Below are 20,289 nucleotides of genomic sequence, written 5' to 3' on the forward strand. Positions count from 1 at the left end.
ATAGATCCATTATTGTAAGCTGAATATATCTTCTTAATGATGTAAATATCAAAAGATAGATAATGCTATAGCTCAGACCCCAAAGCAGCATGTAATTATGCTGCTAAAACCCAAGTCTGGGCAGTTATTTATTCTTCTTTGCTTGTCATAAAGCTGAGTTGAAACCTTTGAAAACTGACCAAAGAGCGCAGACAACTCAATGACAACAGGATGTCTGCTTTTTGGCAAATGAGTTTTGCAGAGAGTTTTTGTGTATAAGTAGTGATACCACTGGATATAATGTTAGAAAAGAAGTCAGAACATAGGCAGCATGAAAATACCATTCAAAATGGCTTTACAAAAGCTTCCTCCAAAACTTAATTTAGAACTCTTGCAGTCTGGATAAACCTCTGCTGTTTTTGCAAGGACACAAGCAGAATCTTGATCTTGTATACATATATTAGCATGGAGAGAAACAGAAATGTGACCTACCACTTTCTTCAACTAATCATTTTTAATTACAGCAGGGAATGTATAACTTTAGATTTTCAGTCATCAAATGCCTTTAGCTTAGACATCTTGGTTGCAATTTTCTACAACGGGATCATTTTCACTAAGAACACTATTCCTGTCTCAAATAAATATTTGAAAATACATTTTTAAGTGATATTGTTGGTGCCAACAATGTTTTAGATTTAGCAAAACTTAAGTCTACAAAAACAGCTTGGAGAAATCCCATGTCTGTGACTGTATTGATTTTAAGAACCACTATGTTATTAATACAAGTTAAAAAGCTCAGAATAGTCTTTAAAAAAAAAAAAAAAAGTGAAGATACACCAAAAGGTGTTTCCCATTCTAAAATCTTGCTTTCTTGCTTGGCCCGAGGAAAGGACAAAATTGGGGGCTTAAGTGTTTTGTCCAGTTTAATTTTTTTGTGATAAGTGCTTCTGTTGTTACAAATCTCTAACAGCCTCTTGTAACACATTTTAAAAGCAATTACATATAGGGTCTGCTTAGCTTAACAGTGTCGGCAGGGTCGTTGATTGGGGCTACTCTTGGACAGAAGTACAGAAGGTCTTTAATTACTCTTCCCAATTTCAAAACACCCTTGAACATCTGTCAGTCCTATCCTCAGTAAAACTATACAGCATTTGGTAAATCTGCCTTAGGTGAAAACTTGGATTGTTTTCTTTCCCCAATATATTCAGTAATTAAAACTCTTGAGTTATAATTTTTCTTTTAAAGACAAAATACTTAACTAATTTATATAAAACCTCACAAAAGAGCTGGCTGCTCAGAACCCTCGGGTTTCTGGAAGTTACAATGTCCTCAAAACGTAAGGGTCTGGGGCCTTTGAACAGAGACCACTCCTCTCCACCTGTGCACTGGGCAAAGGGCTACACGGACAACGTGTCCTCCTGGCAGCACTCAGGGAAGGAAGCTGCGGGAGCACTTCCGCTCGCAAGTGCACATCATTTCCGCCTGCTTCTCATTGGCCACAGCAAGTCAGGTGGCCCAGCGTGCAGTCCGGGCTGGGGCTGGGGAGGATTGATCATCCCCCAGCAGGGGCCGTGTTCCTTCGGGGCACTGATCTGTCCACTGTAGTGAGACCCAAGGGCAGCCAAGGTCATCTTAACTAGAATCTAAATTTAAAGAGCACACCATCAACTCATTTCTGGCCGTAACAATTTATTTTACATATATTTAGATCACATATCCGAAAAAGTACCTAATGCAAGTCAGAAGGGGCTTTAGAAAAAAAAAAAAACTTAGGACTGTACAGAACTAAAAAAAAAATAGGAAGGTAAGAGCTTTTCTTAAAAAAAACAACAGCAACAAAAAAAACTTATATTGAAAGGAAAATTACCAAGAATTTCTGGGGAAACATTGTAACTCAGCATGAGAATTTTATTTATAATTCTCATTAAAACTGGACACCAAAGTAGAGAATGGAAAATTTTTTCTTCTCAATTTTGAATACCCATGTGTGAGTATCTTGCTAATTATAAGCTCCTTAAAAACGAATAAAGTATTAAATGTACAGCCTGATTTGCCCATTTAACCACGGGCTCATCACTAAATACAGCTGTTTTGGGGGTTGTTTTTGTATTCATGGGCCAAAATTTTAAACAACTTAAAAATAATTTTTGTGTCTTCAAGAAACATCTTTTAAGGATCCAGGAATTAGTTGTGGCTGTGATGAGTCAGTTTCATTGGCTCATAGTAATACAAACAAAAACTGTTCTCTTGCAACTAGGAAGCCAAGATGGAAAGTTTGGCAAATGTATCTTGTTTTTATAACACAAAAATTTCTCTACCAAACTGCAAACATATATGTGTGTGTGTGTGTGTGTGTGTGTGTGTACATATAATACAGGCATATGTGTGGAAATGATATATGTATTTATTATATAAATATGTAAAGATTTATTTATAAATATATACATACACACACATATATATACAGACACTTGATGCTTAAAATACAAAGAAAATGGGATCTTTTATTGTTACTTGCCAACTGGATGGGAACTATATTCATCACCACACCAAGACTACTCCCTTCAACACTGATTGTAGTAGAAAGATGGCTCAGAAACAAATATTAACCTATACCCTGTGTGGATCCCGAAGGCCATGTCATGTTATTTATAGGCAGTACATCTTCAGAAATCCTGAACCACTGCTTCTTCCAAAAGCAAAAAAACTATTGTGCCTGAAAGCTTCTAGATATGATATTAACATTTGATTTTTTTCAGTTTTCATGCCAGTTGGCATAGTCATCATTTATTTAATGTTTAGAGAGAGGTTTGATAATTCTCAGGCTAGCTAGTTCTCCGTAGGTATATTAAGCTCAAAATTTAACTCGAGTAATACACTTCACCTTACCTCCCTATACATTTAACATTCAGTATGGTCTGTGTAAAATTACTGAGTACTCAAAGGACCTGTTTGCCTATCCTCATTTCTTGAGAAAAATAATAGTTTAAGTGGGGACTTCCCTGGTGGCGCAGTGGTTAAGAATCCGCCTGCCAATGCAGGGGACATGGGTTCAAGCCCCGGTCCACGAAGATCCCACATGCCGCGGAGCAACTAAGCCTGTGCACCACAACTACTGAACCTGCGCTCCAGAGCCCACGAACCACAACTGCTGAGCATGTGCACCGCAACTACTGAAGCCCTCGCGCCTATAGCCCGTGCTCCGCAACAAGAGAAGCCACCGCAATTAGAAGCCCGCGCACCACAATGAAGAGTAGCCCCCGCTCAACACAACTGGAGAAAGCCCACGCACAGCAATGAAGACCCAACACAGCCGAAAATAAATTAATTAGTTAATTTAAAAAAATAGCTTAAGTGGTTTATTAGCCATAACTATAATTTATAATGTTGACTGAATTTTTTATTCATAGAACACTTAAAAGAAAAACTGGATGACTATATTAAGCTGTGGAATGGCCTAGTCAAGGTATTTCGAAATGAGAGAAGAGAAGGTTTAATTCAGGCACGAAGTATCGGTGCCCAGAAGGCTAAACTTGGACAGGTAGGACACATTTGATATCTATTATGTCAACATTTTGGATTTGGTAACTAAAAGATCATCTACATTTTTAAGTACCCATTTAATTTTTAATTTTTTAAAATTGAAAATGCTACCTTAAACACATAACTTAAATATCAAAATTGACTCTAATGCCAGTTTATATTAGCATCTAATTTTAAATTGTACGTGATATACGTCATGCTGTATATGAGTTTTCTTTCACCCTGCCTCTTCTTTTTTTTCCAGGTTTTGATATACCTCGATGCCCACTGTGAGGTGGCAGTTAACTGGTATGCACCACTTGTAGCTCCCATATCTAAGGACAGGTAACATTGCCTTGCTTTTTTTCTTTCCTGGTTGAAAAGTAAACCTCATCCTAGGACAAATAATGTTCCCATTCTTCTGATTCCAGTTCCATTCAGTGCATCAAGTTGTATGTTGAGTTTTCTTTTTTAGCTAGTTGTTTCCCTGGGTGGATCTAGGTGGCTACTTGGGGCTGATTCACATGCGGGCAGTTAGACATTTGGGATAAGCCTAGGGCATCTCACTCAGAATCATCTTCCTCTGGTTACAAAAGCTTTGCTCTAAGAGCAATATTAATCGTTCCTGCGCACTGTGGTAACATTCTAAAGGCTTGAAGGAGCATGCTTTGGAATTCTGCCTATGGGTGGTTTTATGCCCTTTGAAGTGATTATTTTACACAGTAAGGGCCAGCTCTTACCTGTGGCAAGGCCTTGGGTTCCCATAGGACCTTTCAAGTTTAGAAGTAGACAGCTATCCTGTGGAAATGTGGTAATCACCAATTTACAGAAGGTCTGAAACAGTAGATGGGCAGCAGCAGTTTTCGAGTTCCCAAAGCCTTCCTTGCTTTTAGTCCAGAATCCTGACTATTTCAGAATCTAGAAGAAATAAGACATGTCCCTGTGGCAATGGCCTGAGACAGAGGAAGAACTTTTGGAGGATTTTATCATCAGAGCATCTATGAGACACGATTTTCACGTGCTGTCTGATTTAATCCTCACAGCAGCCCTGCAAGATAGATATTACTACCTCCTTTGTACGAAAGAGGATGCTGAGGCTAACAGAAATTAATTAGTTTGCCGCAGATCAGACAGCTTAGAAACTACCCAACTGAGATCTCTCTGGGACACCTTCCACCACATACTTAGAAATCTGAGAATCATAAAGAGAGATAACAAGCCTTCACCTCTCCTGGTGAAAGCTGGCTGTCCTCGGGGTGGTGAGGGGAGGTCATACCACAGGGACCCTCCACTCGCCCATGGGAGTCCAGTGTCTGGAGGGAATAAAGTACCTTTCCCCTGTATCGAAATTCTAAGCCCCATTAATTTTCCCCTTCCTATTGGTTTCTAAACATCTAAAAAGCACCTTAACGTGGCTGTCAAAAACTATAATCTCCATTTTAGGGGATGCATTTTAAAATTCTTTCTGATAAAATGAACGTTGGAACAAGCAGGATACCGATTATCTTTGTAGAGCTGGCTCTACACCTGATTGGTCATATAGTTCTAGCATTTTCATGAAGCCCACATAAAAGGTATAATATTTTTTTGCTCCAAATTCTCAGGCCACTATTTATGTTCTTCAGCAGGTTTTGAGGGATTTTTCTTTCCTTGTTTTTTTAAAAAGCCAGAATACAATACAGTACTCTTTTTTTGCAATAAAAGAAAAGGTTTTTTCCCAATAAAAGAAGTAGGAAAAGAAGATCGAGTAAATGTACAAAAACAGATTTTCACAGTCACTGTTTCCAAAGAAGTAGGAAGCAGCAAAGAGTTGGGAGCACTGCTGAACGTGTCGCAGGTATTATCTTTCTACACACACACTCAATGTTTAATGGAGGGGTAAGGAGGGAAAATAACAGGCAGGGAAACCTGGTAAATAATGGGAAGTTACCAAGAGGGTGTTGCCTGTAGGACCACAGTGAAAATGAGGAAATCCTATTTAAGTTCAAGTTCATGGCTCTTCATCCGTGACATGTGTCTGTGAGCCCAGGGACATCTCCTCTCTCCTTCCCTTAAGAAAACAGCCTCCTTGACTTTTCAAAGCATTCATTCGCTTCCCATTAGATATGAAAATCCCCTAGTTGGGGAGGAAAAAAAGCAAACCCACAGTAACAAGAGATAATCTAGTTAGGCATGCTCAACTAGTCAGTTTTGGGTTCTTAAATGCTTTTTCATTTTCTGTAAATGTTTCAGAACCACATGCACTGTGCCTCTGATAGATTACATAGATGGGAATGATTATTCCATTGAGCCACAGCAAGGTGGGGATGAAGATGGTTTTGCCAGAGGGGCCTGGGACTGGAGTTTGCTATGGAAGCGTATTCCTCTAAGCCACAAGGAAAAGGCCAAAAGAAAACATAAAACTGAACCTTATCGGTAAAGATTACTACTTCCTTTTCTTACGTGGAACGTTTACCTAAGTACTTTTCTTTTTTTCCTTCCCCATGTACTCGTGTAAACATGTGGGTCCCTACACGCCCTTGCATTTCATCTTCGCTGCCATCATCAACACAATACAGAACCACTTGCACTGTGCCGATTATAGATGTCATAAATGGCAACACTTATGAAATTGTACCCCAAGGGGGTGGTGACGAAGATGGGTATGCCCGAGGAGCATGGGATTGGAGTATGCTCTGGAAACGGGTGCCTCTGACCCCTCAAGAGAAGAGAATGAGAAAGACAAAAACTGAACCATATCGGTAATCACTAAATCACTTACCTGTTTCTCTTTTCTCCAGTTGCTGCTAACCTATTAACCTCTTGCCAAGCTAAAAAAAAAAAAGAAACTTGTTATTAAAACTGTAGATGCTGTCTCAGATTCTGAAAGGCTTTCTTTCTTTGTGCTGTTTCAGAGGTTTAAACTCACACTTGCTTCTTTGTGGTTGCTTTTTCCTTAAAAGCAAACCGTTTGGGGGTGAGCACGCTTTATGGCATTAGTTCCAAATACAGGTGAAAAAAAGAAAATCTTTGCCATCATGTCCTAGTAGACTAGACATGAAATTTTGTTCGTTTGATGATTATGTCATTCTGTAAGTTTAAGATGCTCACATTGCTTACGATCCAAGTTTTATATCCACTTTGATGCTTTGCAGGTAGTGTTGACAATGAAAGACAGTAACAAGAGTTTTTTTTTTCTTCCTTTGGTTTTATATGCTAACTCTTAAATACTAATTTCATCCCAGTTAAATCTGATGAATAAAAATACACGACTTTGGGAAATGTTACATAGAATCCTTTATTACTTCATTTTCAGAAGAGCACTTGATTTAAAAGGAAACTTCATTCCAAAATCTTCCTTTTTCTCCCTTCTTGTGGCTCTTCAAATAGAACAACTTGTGCTACTCTCTCTTTGGTCTTTTCACTGGAACATTTTACCATCTTTCAAAAGAGTGGCCCCAAATTAAATGTTTGCATAAATGCTAATGTAGGCTTCTAAATGTGTCTGATTTTATTTTTCTGATCTTATGGTTCTGCTTTTGGTCTCTCTCTTACTGTTACGCTACTGATGATGTTCAAACTCAGTTTGGGGAAGGTGTCTCCAATGTCATGCAAAAAGCTGGTGGGATTTGGGCGTGTCATGATACCAGGATACTGAAATGGCAAACATAAGGAAATTATACAACTTTCAGCTTTATTTGACATTTTCCAAATTTCTCTTTGAAGTTCTTTTTCAAAAATTGTCCAGGAATCTACTGCTTACCCACTTACCCTGACTCACAAATAATTCTGGGAGAAAAAACATAGGGCTAATAAAACATAAGGGCTAATAATTATAGTTCTATTTCTACCAATCCCATGGGCTAGGAAAGAAAATTTTTTAAATGTAGAAAAATTTAAGGAAGGTTTCTCTTTAAGTTACTCACTGGTTTTCATGTTAAGATACATTTTCAAATATGTACTGAGATAAGTGGGAATATATTTAAAGATCAAAAAGGCATAGTTATAATAGAGTAATGTTAAATGACAGTTAAATAAATTTGGCATGAAAGTATAACTGAAAACGCAATAGGGCTGTTTCTCCTTTAAGAAGAAAAGCCTTATGAAAGAATGACTTTCCCCTGATGTGGCTTCCCTTTAATATTGAAAATATTTCTTGCTTCATTATCTTTTTAATTAATTTATTTATTTATTTATTTTTGGCTTTGCTGGGTCTTCGTTGCTGTACGCGGGCTTTCTCTAGTTGTGGCGAGCGGGGGCTACTCCTTGTTGCAGTGCACAGGCTTCTCATTGCAGTGGCTTCTTGTTGCAGAGCACGGGCTCCAGGTGCACGGGCTTCAGTAGTTGTGGCACGTGGGCTCAGTAGTTGTGGTGCACGGGCTTAGCTGCTCCGCGGCATGTGGGATCTTCCTGGACCCAGGGCTCAAACCCGTGTCCCCTGCACTGGCAGGTGGATTCTCAACCACCGCGCCACCAGGGAAGCCCCGTGCTTCATTATTTATATAATATTTAATGAATGCTTACTATGTGCCAGGCGCTATTTTCTGGGGATAAATTTTAAAGAGATGTGTTCCCTCGTGGCACTTAACATGTAGTGGGTGAGACAGAAATTAAACAGTTAACTGCACGAATAACTGGAGCAGCAAGTGTGACGAGTGGTGAGAAGAAAAGCTCACGGAAAGTGTCTCAAAAGCCACGCTGAGGCCGAGCCCTGAGGGATAAGTCTGCCCTGTGGAGGAGGAGGGAGGACCGTTCAGGAGACTGCAGCATAGCCAGGGTCCTGGGACAGGAGGGGGTCGGGCAGAGCACGGAGGCATTGCCTGCTGCCTGCTGGGGCTTGGGTGGGGCAGAAGGGAGCGGAGGACACAATCGGGGTTCCTGTGCCTGGTCTAGGATGGCAGCAGTGACGCTGGAAAGAAGTGGGTTCAAGATGTGTGTTGATGGTAGAATCAGTAGGAATTGGTGATAGACTGAATATCAGGTGTGCTGATGAAGAGGCTCTAATGGAGGGGTCTACCTAAGAATCGAGTGCAGTGATAATTCATTGTTGCCAGGGGAAGGGGGAACGGAGTGAAAATTATTCCTAACGGTACGGGGTGAAAATTATTCCCAACGGTGGGAGTGGCTTGCCCTAAAAAGCTATCAAGTCTTTTTTTCTCTTGTCTCTAAAAAGAACCCAATTCAAGGTCCCACTCAAGAAGGACCACAGATCACTCTTTGGCAGCCCTGCCTCCTGACACAGTAAATAGCTGTGTCTAATGCTCCTGTGTCATTTCTGTGCTATATTTGCAAACTCTGAATGAACCGTGGCTGTTCTACCATGATTTACACCCTTATTTGGCAAACCACTGAGCTATAAAATTAAAAAATGAGAGACTACTTCCATGGTGTATGGTTTCACTCATCCCAGAATGACTCATAAATCATTTCAGGAACATTTAGCAGACCACGGCTGTATGGCTCAGTATTTTTAGGAGTGAAAGAGAAAATTCCATTTTAACTAACTCTTAAGGCTTAATTTTTAAATAAACAAAGGAACCAAGGCGCCCTCTAATGGCGGAATGATGTAATGCTCTAATTTGTAACGAACTATAACAGGATTTCAGTTAGAAATTATAGTAAATTCATAAGAAATTATGAACAGATTGTTTCATGAAGGCTTTATAATTTCTTAATGTTTGGCCATCAGTTTTGTCTCTTCTATGCACTACTTATACTGTATTCCATAAAGGCTTGTTATCTGTTGTTGAAGGGGTATTGGGGGTTTGTCTTTAAAAGTTATTTCAGCGTTTCTTTTTCTTAGGTCCCCAGCCATGGCTGGAGGATTATTCGCCATTGAACGAGACTTCTTCTTCGAGCTGGGTCTCTACGATCCAGGCCTCCAGATTTGGGGTGGTGAAAACTTTGAGATCTCATACAAGGTAACATTTCATTGAAACAAATGCAGTTTTCTAAGCAGTTATGGATTCTTGTGACTTTCAGATAAGGCTGGTTTCTTTGGGGGGAAAAAGAACAAAAAACCTGTTTAATGCATTTCTCTAAATTATAAGGAAAGACTAACAAAAATATTTGCCTTTTGGGAAAAATAAGGCAAAAATGCAAGCTCCAAACTTACTACATACGTACTTGGCTCAGCTAAAAACGGAAGCCAGCGAGCTTCAGAAGTAAAAATACCTCCTCTCCTTCCCCTCCCGCCCCACCCCCAAAGGCTTTTCTGTACCTCGGAGCCTTTTGTGATAGGAGCCCTTGCGGGAATCAGCAGGTGTGGGGTTCCGTTTGACCATCCACTGCTGAAGCTCAGGACAGAGGTAGACCCCAGCAGTGATCGTGTGTCCTCACACTGACCCTGGAGCTGCCTTCCTGCGGTACCCACCCACCCGTGCCCCCCGCCACTTCCCGAAAGAAAGAAGTATTTTCCAGTGTGAGCTGAACACATAGGCGTTACCTCTTGTCTTAAATGTCCGGTGCTCAGCACTTTGAGGGACAGAAGAAGAGGAGCTCGGTCCTCGCTGTCAAGGAACTTACAGCCGATGAGAGATGAGAGTTATGCTTAAATTCGTAGTACGATCAGAAGGTAGACCGACATTCAGGTGGTGTGATTCAGAGGCCGCATCATGCTGGAGGATGTTTTCGAGGCAGAACGAGGAAGACGGGCCGAGCTAAGGTGGGGGTAGAACGGGGAAAGGCGCAGGGCGGGCATGGGGCCCACCGTCTGGCAGAAGCTGACAGTATGAATCCGACAGGCGTCCAGGAAGATGGCGTGGGCAGGGGCGCCAGGTCCACAGTGAGGAGAGCCTTCAGTGCTGAGCTGAGAGACTGTGGCTTAATCTGGCAGGCAGTGGAGACCCATGGGAGAGACTAAGCCCGGGAGAGCACGACCCAGAGCTGCCCTTCAGCAGCCTAATCTCCTGCTATAAATAAGGGAGCCTGAGTAGAGGCAAGCGGAGGCGAAGGAGCCGCCGGTTAGGCGGTTATGGTAACAATCCCCCAGGTGGGAGGAGGCGTGTTAGCGCCGGGAGAGATGAAGTGCGCGTTAGGACGCAGGAGTCTGCGTGGCTCTGCAGGGGCTCAGGACGGGCCCCTGGGTGCCCTGTGCGCCTGCGTTCCCCAGCGGCCTCTTTGTTAGTATGTGAGCTTGAGAAACAAGAAGTTATCGTAGGATCTGTTTAGCTGGTGAATTCCCCGTAGACCCTGTGTCTAATTTAGATTTTAGGTTTATGTTTACAGGACAGATTGGGCGTTTGAGACAGCTGCCACGTGTGTCTTTCCTGACAGATCTGGCAGTGCGGTGGCAAGTTACTGTTTGTCCCTTGTTCCCGTGTCGGGCACATCTACCGTCTTGAGGGCTGGCAGGGGAACCCTCCGCCTGTCTATGTCGGGTCTTCTCCTACCCTAAAGGTGAGTCTTTCGGTTAAAACTGGGAAGGCTAGGGAGCTAACACGTATGTGCCACGTGGCCACGTAATGTCAGCTCGCTGGCCAGGCGACATCTTTGAAGCAGTCACGCTGTTTCTCACTTTTCACTTAGACTGGGCTTATTCATGAAACTTCTTATTGTTTTCTAGGATTATTCCTTGTATCCCACTCTGATTAGAATTCCATTATTGAATGGTATTGAATGTTCTCCGTCAAGATAGCTCAGATTTTAGAAATCCACTCAATATTCTGTAATGACGTATATGGGAAAAGAATCTAAAAGAAAGAGTGGAAATATATGTATAACTGATTAACTTTGCTGTACACCTGAAAGTAGCACAACATTGTAAACCAACTATACTTCAGTAAAAATCTTTTTTTAAAAAATGATAACTCAGGGCTTCCCTGGTGGCGCAGTGGTTGAGAGTCCGCCTGCCGATGCAGGGGAGACGGGTTCGTGCCCCGGTCCGGGAAGATCCCACGTGCCGCGGAGCAACTGCGCCCGTGAGCCATGGCCACTGAGCCTGCGCGTCCGGAGCCTGTTGCTCCGCAACAGGAGAGGCCACAACAGTGAGAGACCCGCGTACCGCAAAAAAAAAAAAAAATGATAACTCAAATTTTTAAAACCTGACACCGTGTAGGAAAGTCGTTGAAAGGGAAATACCAACGTCTCTTAGTCACACGTGAGTGAAACACTATTTTTGTTTGGTTTTGGAAAAGTAAAGTAATTATAATAGAAGTTTGTGTAGTAAACAAAATCACATTTTTCAACAGTGCTTGCAAAAGGTGAATGAATAACTTTTGTCCCTCAAACCAGGGACAGACCAGGAGAGCTTCACACAGAGGCCACAGCCCCAATGCTGGCAGGACGATGGCCTCTCTCTTTGATGGGGCAACTTAGAAGCCCTTTGTTTGTGCGGCTTTCATAGACTCTAAGAGCATATGACTGTGGTGTCTTTCATTTTCTGGAGCCCTTAACCAAGTCAAAAGCAGAAGGAAGTCTATTTTTGGCTACGGATGCAACTCAGGACCGTTCCCCAAAGCGAATAGATAACAGAAGCAGAGACTAGGCTTTAAGGATCAACACAGCCCTCTAACCGACCAAAATTTTTTAGAAGTGGCCAAACGGAGCCCCACTAGGACAGGGGACGAGATTTAAATCTCCGCAGTAAGACAGAGATAGCAGCCAGTTAACACTGGGCCCGACGGCGTTGCAGGAAGACAGCCGCCCTTGGAACCCGCCCCACAACCACGAAGAACTGTTGGAAAGTCAGGTCAGTTCAGGAAGGCCTGTGCTACAAGGAAATGGAAAAGAGACGAGAGGGAAACACTCAACACTGTCAGATTAACCGGCAAACGCAGGCTTCACCAGCGGCTTCTGTCCTCTGCTTCTGCGTGTCCCCTCCACCCTCCAGGGCTGTTTCTCCAGCCGGTGGTCTTCTCTGAGCTGCAGACCTTTACGGTCAGCTGTCTTAGAGAACACCTCTCTCTCTCTCTCTTTTTTTTTTTTTTTTTTTTTGGTGGCAACACGTGGCACGCAGGATCTTAGTTCCCTGACCAGGGATCGAACCCGAGCCCTTGGCAGCGAAAGTGCGGAGTCCTAACCACCGGACCTCCAGGGAAGTCCCTAGAACCCTCCTCTTAGATGGCCCTCAGATGTTTCAGACTTGGCCTCTTCAGAGCGGAGCTTTTAACTTTCCCTCAGAGGCGGCTCTCTACCCTCCGTCCCACCCCTCGGGCCACCTCCACTCCCTGCCCCGGTTATTCCCCTCAAATCTGAATCTGATGTCTGCTGCCTGCGAGGACCCTTCGGATGGCTGTCAGCTAATGGGTGACGTGCAAAGCCCTTGGAAACGATCAGTAGTATCACTAATAGCTCACACTTCGTGAGTGCTCAGTGTGTACAAATCTAAACACTTCGCACCGATTAACTTCTTAATTATCCTCATCTTAAAAGGAGGAAACCGAGGCAGCTTTTCTCTCAGTGAATCCTGCATTCCAGCTGTGGTGATAGACCTCTTTCAGGATGCCACATGCACCATGATCTATCATATATTTGCACTGCTCTTTGCCCCAGGTCCCAGTCCCTCCTGGCTGACCGCTCCTTCAGGACTGAGCCGTCCCCGCCTCTCCATCCCAAACAATTAAATGCTCCTCCTTTTTGTTGCCGTAACCTTATGCGTGTGCCCTTAATTCTTCATGTTCACGACTACCTGGAAGACACGGACTGTGTCTAACTTTGGGTGGATTTGCAAGAATTCAAAATATTTAGCAATAATGTTGTGTTCTTTTAGGAGGCTGCCGCTTAAAACTTTTTGAGCCCACGGGCTTTTGCAGAAACATGCCCACGGCCAGGCGTGCACCCTTTTGATAGTTATCTTGTAGCCAAGAGAAAATTTAATCAGAACACTAGATGTTCCTGCTCTGCGGCCAGCAGGCCAAACCCAGCCTTCTTCAGTAAATAAAGTTGTGTCGGAACCCAGCTCTGCCGTTCGTTCGCATGTTCCCTGTGCTGCTTTCTCACTGTAGCAGCAGAGGTGAGTAGTTGCAACAGAAACTGGATGGCCACCCAGCTGAAAAGACTGACTCCCGGGCCCTTCATAAAGTTTGCTGCCCTGTGATGTCCAAGCGCAAGGGCCTCGCTGGGTCTGTGCTGCGTCCATCGCATCGATTCACGCCTACGAGTGCTCACTCAGTGAAACAGTAGAAGTTAGATCCTTGTGAGTTCTCACACATCAACTTACATGATTGTTCTTTAGTTGCTTTTCAAAATGCACCCCATGGGGAAAATATCCACTTAATTCTGGGCTACGGTGCAGTGGTTCAGGTACAGCTGTTACAAGATGGGCAGAGCCACTTTCAGAAATGTGTTTGTTGTTTGTCCCAGTGGTTTCTGATGGGAGACCCCTCCCCCTGCACGTGCCAGCAGCATGGTCCTGAGAGAGGAGATTGTTCAGGGGTCTGGGGGTGCCCGGTGCCAGCCAGCCTCTCTCACCAACCCTCTGCGCTCAGCTCCATCAGCAGGAAAGAATATATTATCTTAGGGCTTCCCTGGTGGCGCAGTGGTTGAGAGTCCGCCTGCCGATGCAGGGGACACGGGTTCGTGCCCCGGTCCGGGAGGATCCCACATGCCACGGAGCGGCTGGGCCTTAGCCATGGCCACTGAGCCTGTGCGTCTGGAGCCTCTGCTCTGCAGCGGGAGAGGCCACAACAGTGAGAGGCCCACGTACCGCAAAAAAAAAAAAAAAAAAAAAAAAGAATGTATTATCTTAGAGTATGGGACCTTCGGCACAGTGACACCAGACTGTGTGTCCGTCACTCTGGTTGAACACGCGTGACAGTGACATGTCAGAGTCACGAGCTCGCTTGCATTTGTAATTTGTAATTAAGTATCGGGTCCTATTGAAACAAATTTATCGTATGTTGGTCATATTTCATATGTCGAAGAGAGGCTGTTTATGACAATACAAATATTTTTGGTTTTTATAATGACGTTAATTTTCTTTTTCCCAGAATTACGTCAGAGTTGTAGAGGTCTGGTGGGATGAGTATAAAGACTACTTCTATGCCAGTCGCCCTGAATCAAAGGCATTACCATATGGGGATATATCAGAGCTGAAGAAATTTCGAGAAGATCACAACTGCAAAAGTTTCAAATGGTTCATGGAAGAAATAGCTTATGATATCACCTCACACTACCCTCTGCCGCCCAAAAATGTCGACTGGGGAGAAGTGAGTATCAGCCGGGGGTCAGATCTCAAAGTGTGTGTGTATGGAGACTGAGCTTGGGAGAAAGCAGAGCGAGACGGGAATGTTGGAGGAGAGAGAAGAATTCTTGGGGGAAACTTTGGTGAAAAGCTGTTAACCTCCCAGCCTTTCCACTGGATAGTTCCCCTGCACTGACCTCCCGCCCCAAGTCCCTCCTGTCTGCTCCGCTCAGGACGCTGTCAGCTCCCTTCAGCTCCTGCCTTTCCCCACCCCTCGCCCGACTCCCTTCCTCGGCGACCTCCTACCCACCCTACACTGCCCATGTGGAGATTGCCCACAGTGAAAAGCCTTTCTATGCTTCCCCACTCCATCCCGAGACTCAGGCCTGCCATCCTGTCCTAACTCGGAATCACCGTCTGTCAGGGCCCCGGGGCCCTGCTCACCGCCGTGTCCCAGTGACCTACGCGGAGGCCCCATGTGCAGTAGGCACCCAGACAGTGAGGGTAACTGAAAACAGTGAAAACCAAAGGCCTTGATCTGTGTTGCTTTGTCTTTGTTTCTTCAAACTTGCCTCTATAGCCTCCTTTCTGAATGCACCCACTCTTGTGCCTTATCTGCTGCCCTGTAGGTGCATTAAACACCCCCATGAACTTTCAAGCCCACGAGACCTTGCTTAGTCATGTTTTCAGCAAATAGCGGTTGAGCGCCGCTAGACAGAAAATGTGACAAGCAAGGACCTTCTCCTCAGGGAGTGTGCATGCCAGTGGGACAGAGAGAGAAACAGAAAACAGAGTGTAGTGACAGGTGGTGGAAAAGGCTGTGAAGGAAATAGACAGCTGCTGTTTGAGGGGACTCAGGGACCCGGTAAGGGAGGCTTCTTGGAGGAGGTGACGGTGGGTCTGAGATCTGAACGATGAGCAGCCAGCGAATCAGAGAGCTGGGAAAGGGTGCTCCGAGGAAGGATGCCGGTGTGCCTGCCAGCTGTGAGCCGGGAAGGCTCTGCGTGTTTGATAAGCAGAAAAGAGGAGGTGAAATGAGGCGCAGGGGCAGATGAGGAGGGCAGCCGTCCTCCTGAGAGTGGGAGACCACAGGAGGGCTTTAAACAGAAAGGTGATGGGATTCCATTTATGCTGTGTTTCCAGTCACAGTGGGGCCTAAGAGTGGAAGCAAGGATGCGGGTTAGGAAGCAGTGGGGTAGTTCCAGGGAGAAGTGATGGTGGCTGGGACTGGGTGGTGACAGTGGAGGTGGTGGGACACAGGCCCCGTCAGGGTGCTTAGTTCATCTGGAGGCAGCGCCCTGACCGGCAGGGCAGTGGAGGGTGTGGGCCAGCAGGACAGCTGGTTTGGTTTTATTTGAGTATCGGGTTGGGTGGCCGCCAGGGTGGGGAGGTTGGCAGAGGGGGCGGCTGGGGAGGGACCCGGAGGGACCAGGGGGGCACGAAGAGCCCAGCAGACACCCCACTGGGCCGTCCAGATCTCAGGCCCAGAAAGGAGGCCACATGTGCATCTAAAGACGTTTATTTGGATCCAACAGCAGGTAGATTGTTTCATGGGACAGAATGAGAAAAATACAGAGGAAAGAGGCCGGGTCTGTCCCTAAGGAGCCCCAGCACTTAGCGCTTGCACTTGCCCTCTCTCTCCCTCTCTCTCCCTCTCTCTCTCTCCCTCTCTCTCCCTCTCTCTCCCTCTCTCTCCCTCTCTCTCCCTCCTGCTCCCTCTCCCTCTCCCTCTCCCTCCCTCCCTCCCTCTCTCTCTCTCTCTCTCTCTCTTTCTCTTTCTCTCTCTCTCTCTCTCTTTCTCTTTCTCACTCTCTCTCTCCCCCACCTCTTGCCCTCTCCCCCCACCCTCTCTCGCTCGCTCTCTCGCTCGCTCGCTCTCTCGCGCTCTCGCTCTCTCTGCACCTCTGTCTTAACTCCCAAGTAGACCAAAGCCCCTGGGAGTCGGGACCGCGATGTGCTTCTCTTTTGCTCTGGGGAACACCTCATTCGCACACGCCTTCTCCGTGGAAGGGATGAATTCTCTCCCTGAGCTTGCCCAGTAGAGGCTTCAGAGTCCACCCTGCACATGCTGAGGGCTCTCAAATGCCCCCCCACTTCAACCCAAATCTCTGTCCCAAAGCCCAGACTAGGGTGTGTGAGGCTGGACGCCCCCCTCACCCGCCAGCCCCCCCCCCCCCGCCCCGTGCTGATGCCTCAGGCCCCAAACTCCGGAGCTTTCTTTGACTGCTCTCCTCTCACACTCCACACCCAGTTCCAGAAACCGACCTTCCTCCCTCTGCTCTCAGCCACCACGTCTCCCACTGAGACGAGTCCTGCCTGCCCCCGCTTTGCTGTCAACACGGCCGCCGGGCCACTTCACTCCTCCAAGCCCCGCGAGGCGGCCCCGGGCACTCCTTGGTTGGGGGCAGAGCCCTTTCTGGGGGCCCTGCTGCCCCCGGCCTGCCCCGCTGCTACTCCCTGCCGCACTGCAGCCCGGCCGGCCTCCCCGCTCATCCTCCTCCCGCAGACCTGCATCCGCCTGCCCTTCCCTCCCCCTGTATGCTTTCCCTGGGGAAGCAGAGGGAGCGTCTGCAGGCACGGCCAGGCCTTCTGTGCACCTCCTGCCCCCCGAGACACTCCCATCCGCCAACTTGCTCATCTGTCTCTTCTCGGCTCTCACTTGTCACTTTCTAACGTGTCTGTTACGGTTTTGCTTATATTCGGCCTTCCCTCCTAGAGCGTAAGCTCCCTGGGGCGAGGATCCGATCCGTTCCGTGCACTGGCACATCAGAGCCCTCAGCATGCCTGACACAGCACTCACGTAATAGTTGATGAATAAATAAAAGCGTGAGCCAATGGACAGATGGAATGTTCCATCCTCCCTTTACAGTCTCCCCCTGAACACACGTTCGGTTTAACCCTCCCCACGCTGGCCCCTGCACCTCACAAGGCACTTCCGCACCCTCCCTGCAGCTTCCAGGGTGAACCCCTGCCCTGTCCTCTCCCGGGGCTGCCTCCAGCTCCGCCCACATCCTCTCTACAGACAGCAGAGCCTCCGACCCCGACTTGCTTCTCCTCTGAAGCTCTTACCTTCCTGGGTGCTCAGTCAGTGTTTGCCAACTGAAGGAATGAATAAAGCATTTTATCCAAATACAGTAGTAATTTATAATTGAGATATAAATCTATAATATTTCCAATAAGGAAAAAGTTGTGGGTTTTTTGGTTTTTGTTTTTTTACAAAATGTGCATTTCAAACATAGAAACGCGTGTTTGCTGCCCACCTGCGACATCCGTAGTCAGAGAGGAGCCTCACTGCCCAGGCCCTGGAGGCTGCTGCCAGCAGTGGGAGCCCTACCTCCCAAGTTCACTCTGGCCTAGACACGGGGGCCAGTGTCTGTGACCGCCATGGTCAGCTCCCTTTGCTCTATTTCCTTCTCATTCACATGAATGATCATGAATCTGAAATGGTACTAATGGTATCTTTGTATTTTTTTCTTCTGTGGTATTTTATCAAAATCTGGAGGCCAAGACCCTCAGTTGGAATGAGCTCATTCGTGTTGACTTCAAGACTTAAGTGATTTCAGAGATGACTGTAGCTCCGAGCTCCTCAAGGCCTGACAGGACAGTAGGGACCCGGTTAACTCGAAGCTCTCTGAAGCCACGTGAGAGCTTATTAGAGTCTAAACTGTCGCCTTCCCTGTGGTTCTTTGTTCATTTTTTTTAGATCAGAGGCTTTGAAACTGTGTACTGCATTGACAGCATGGGGAAGACAAACGGAGGCTTTGTTGAGCTGGGCCCCTGCCACAGGATGGGCGGGAATCAGGTAAACAGCCGGGCTTTGCGATTAATTCCGTCTGCACTGGAAGCAGCTGAGCTGACTGAGCCAGGGTTTAGCCTGGTTTTCCATTTGGTGATTGTGATTGTTTGGTAAAGTAAAACATTCTGTGAAAAACTGACAGTGCTAAAACGTTTACTTAAATGAGGGGATAAGAGCAGTACTGGTTTTCATGTAAACAACCAGAATCTAGAATTTATGTCCTATGTAGGAGATTAGAATATATTCTTGCATGAGTGTGTAACTATGTAAGCCTAGCTCCCTAACAGTCCACATCTTCCCCCCAGTAGGCTGGGATGCTATTGCCAATCATGTATATTTCACTAGTATATTCTCTTACTACCTTATGTGAGTATTTTTCTTGTCTCTGATTTACACTGTGAAACATTATCAGGTCTGTTTCCACATTTTCATTTTCTTACATCGTTGGTACGAAATTCCTATGTTAGTGACCCATTCTGTATCTAAGAGGCTAGAGAACGTAATCCTTTAAGAGTTAGAAGGGGTCTTTACTACCATCAAAATGAATAATTCCTGTGTTTGGACTTACAGTTCTGAACACACAGAAACATGGTAGAGAAATAGCATAGTCATTGAGTTTAATTATAGGAGTTAAGTTTCTTTCTCTCTTTCTTTTTCTTTAATAGCTTTTCCGAATCAACGAAGCGAATCAACTCATGCAGTATGACCAGTGTTTGACGAAGGGTCCTGATGGATCCAAAATTATGATTACACACTGTAATCTGAATGAATTTAAGGAATGGCAGTACTTCAAGGTATTCTGGGTTTCAGTTCTGAAATACATGCAATTTCATTTTAATAACACCTACTGTGTGGAATTTAGACATATAAACCTTAAAACCTGCATTCACACTGACTTGCATGTCCGTCTCACTCACTCATTTGTTTTCCTGAGCACTAGTGACTCATTGTTCCATACTGAAGCATCGCTTTTATCCTCTGGTGTAGTATTGTCATGGAAGGAGGCCACCTGGAGTCCATGCAGACCCACTGCTAACTTATCAACACAGGAAAACCAGTGTTCCCTGAGGCAGTCATCACCATTGTTCTAATATCAAAGTCGATCTTTTTAATCCAAAAGAGTCATTCATTAAAATTACCTATATAATGTGTAAGTATACCTATGTATGACACATAGAAAACGTTGCATTTATTTTTGCACTTTATTTTATTAACTTTTAAAATATTGCTGCCTGTTGTCCAGCAGGTGGGGATAGAGACGAACAAATAACATGTTGGACTCAAGGCCTTCAAAGCTTCTCATCATGGCTGCTTGCTAAATGCAACAGGATATGTGTTGCCTGTTGCTTGTTTTAAAGGTCATGTTTAGTTTTTTTTGTGTGTGTGTTTTTTGCGGTATGCGGGCCTCTCACTGCTGCGGCCTCTCCCGTTGCGGAGCACAGGCTCCGGAAGTGCAGGCTCAGCGGCCATGGCTCATGGGCCCAGCCGCTCCGCGGCATGTAGGATCTTCCCGGACCGGGGCACGAACCTGTGTCCCCTGCATCAGCAGGTGGACTCTCAACCACTGCGCAAGCCCCATGTTTAGATTTTCACTTGAGTCTGTGGGAGCAGTTTTTCTGTTTCAGCTGTGAATATTCAGAGTTCTGTGCCAGGTTGAGGATTCCAACATAATAATGGTTTTCTGAATAATTTTCAAAGTCTAGACTTGGCTAAAATGAATCAATTTATTATGAAACAAAAAGTTGGGGAGGCTGCCCCAAACTGAAGAAACTGGCAGCCCTGAACTTTCTTTACGCATCTTGTATTCGTTGTCACGTCCTTCCTGTCAGCAAACGCTTGTTTGCCACATAGTGATATGACCCAGCTGAATATTCCCAGTTATCATTGTGCA

General features: G+C 45.4%; 1 protein-coding gene across 4 annotated transcripts in view; it reads left to right on the forward strand.

The window, feature by feature from the left end:
* The window catches only part of GALNT7 (polypeptide N-acetylgalactosaminyltransferase 7), a 116,065-nt gene that overhangs the window by 91,953 nt on the left and 3,823 nt on the right, over positions 1-20,289 (forward strand). Inside the window, exons 4-12 of one of the 4 annotated variants that reach the window (XM_079926105.1) lie at positions 3,390-3,520; positions 3,767-3,846; positions 5,734-5,916; positions 6,060-6,242; positions 9,284-9,401; positions 10,756-10,878; positions 14,409-14,627; positions 18,306-18,404; positions 19,064-19,192. In XM_079926105.1, coding sequence (XP_079782231.1) covers positions 3,390-3,520; positions 3,767-3,846; positions 5,734-5,916; positions 6,060-6,242; positions 9,284-9,401; positions 10,756-10,878; positions 14,409-14,627; positions 18,306-18,404; positions 19,064-19,192 — 1,265 coding nt within the window. Of the gene's footprint in view, positions 1-3,389; positions 3,521-3,766; positions 3,847-5,733; positions 5,917-6,059; positions 6,243-9,283; positions 9,402-10,755; positions 10,879-14,408; positions 14,628-18,305; positions 18,405-19,063; positions 19,193-19,385; positions 19,543-20,289 lie in introns of those variants that run through there. The other 3 variants (XM_079926104.1, XM_079926103.1, XM_079926102.1) reach the window with 3 other exon arrangements.

This window comes from Stenella coeruleoalba (genome assembly GCF_951394435.1).
Source record: "Stenella coeruleoalba genome assembly, chromosome: 7".
Taxonomy (NCBI): Eukaryota; Metazoa; Chordata; class Mammalia; order Artiodactyla; family Delphinidae; genus Stenella; species Stenella coeruleoalba.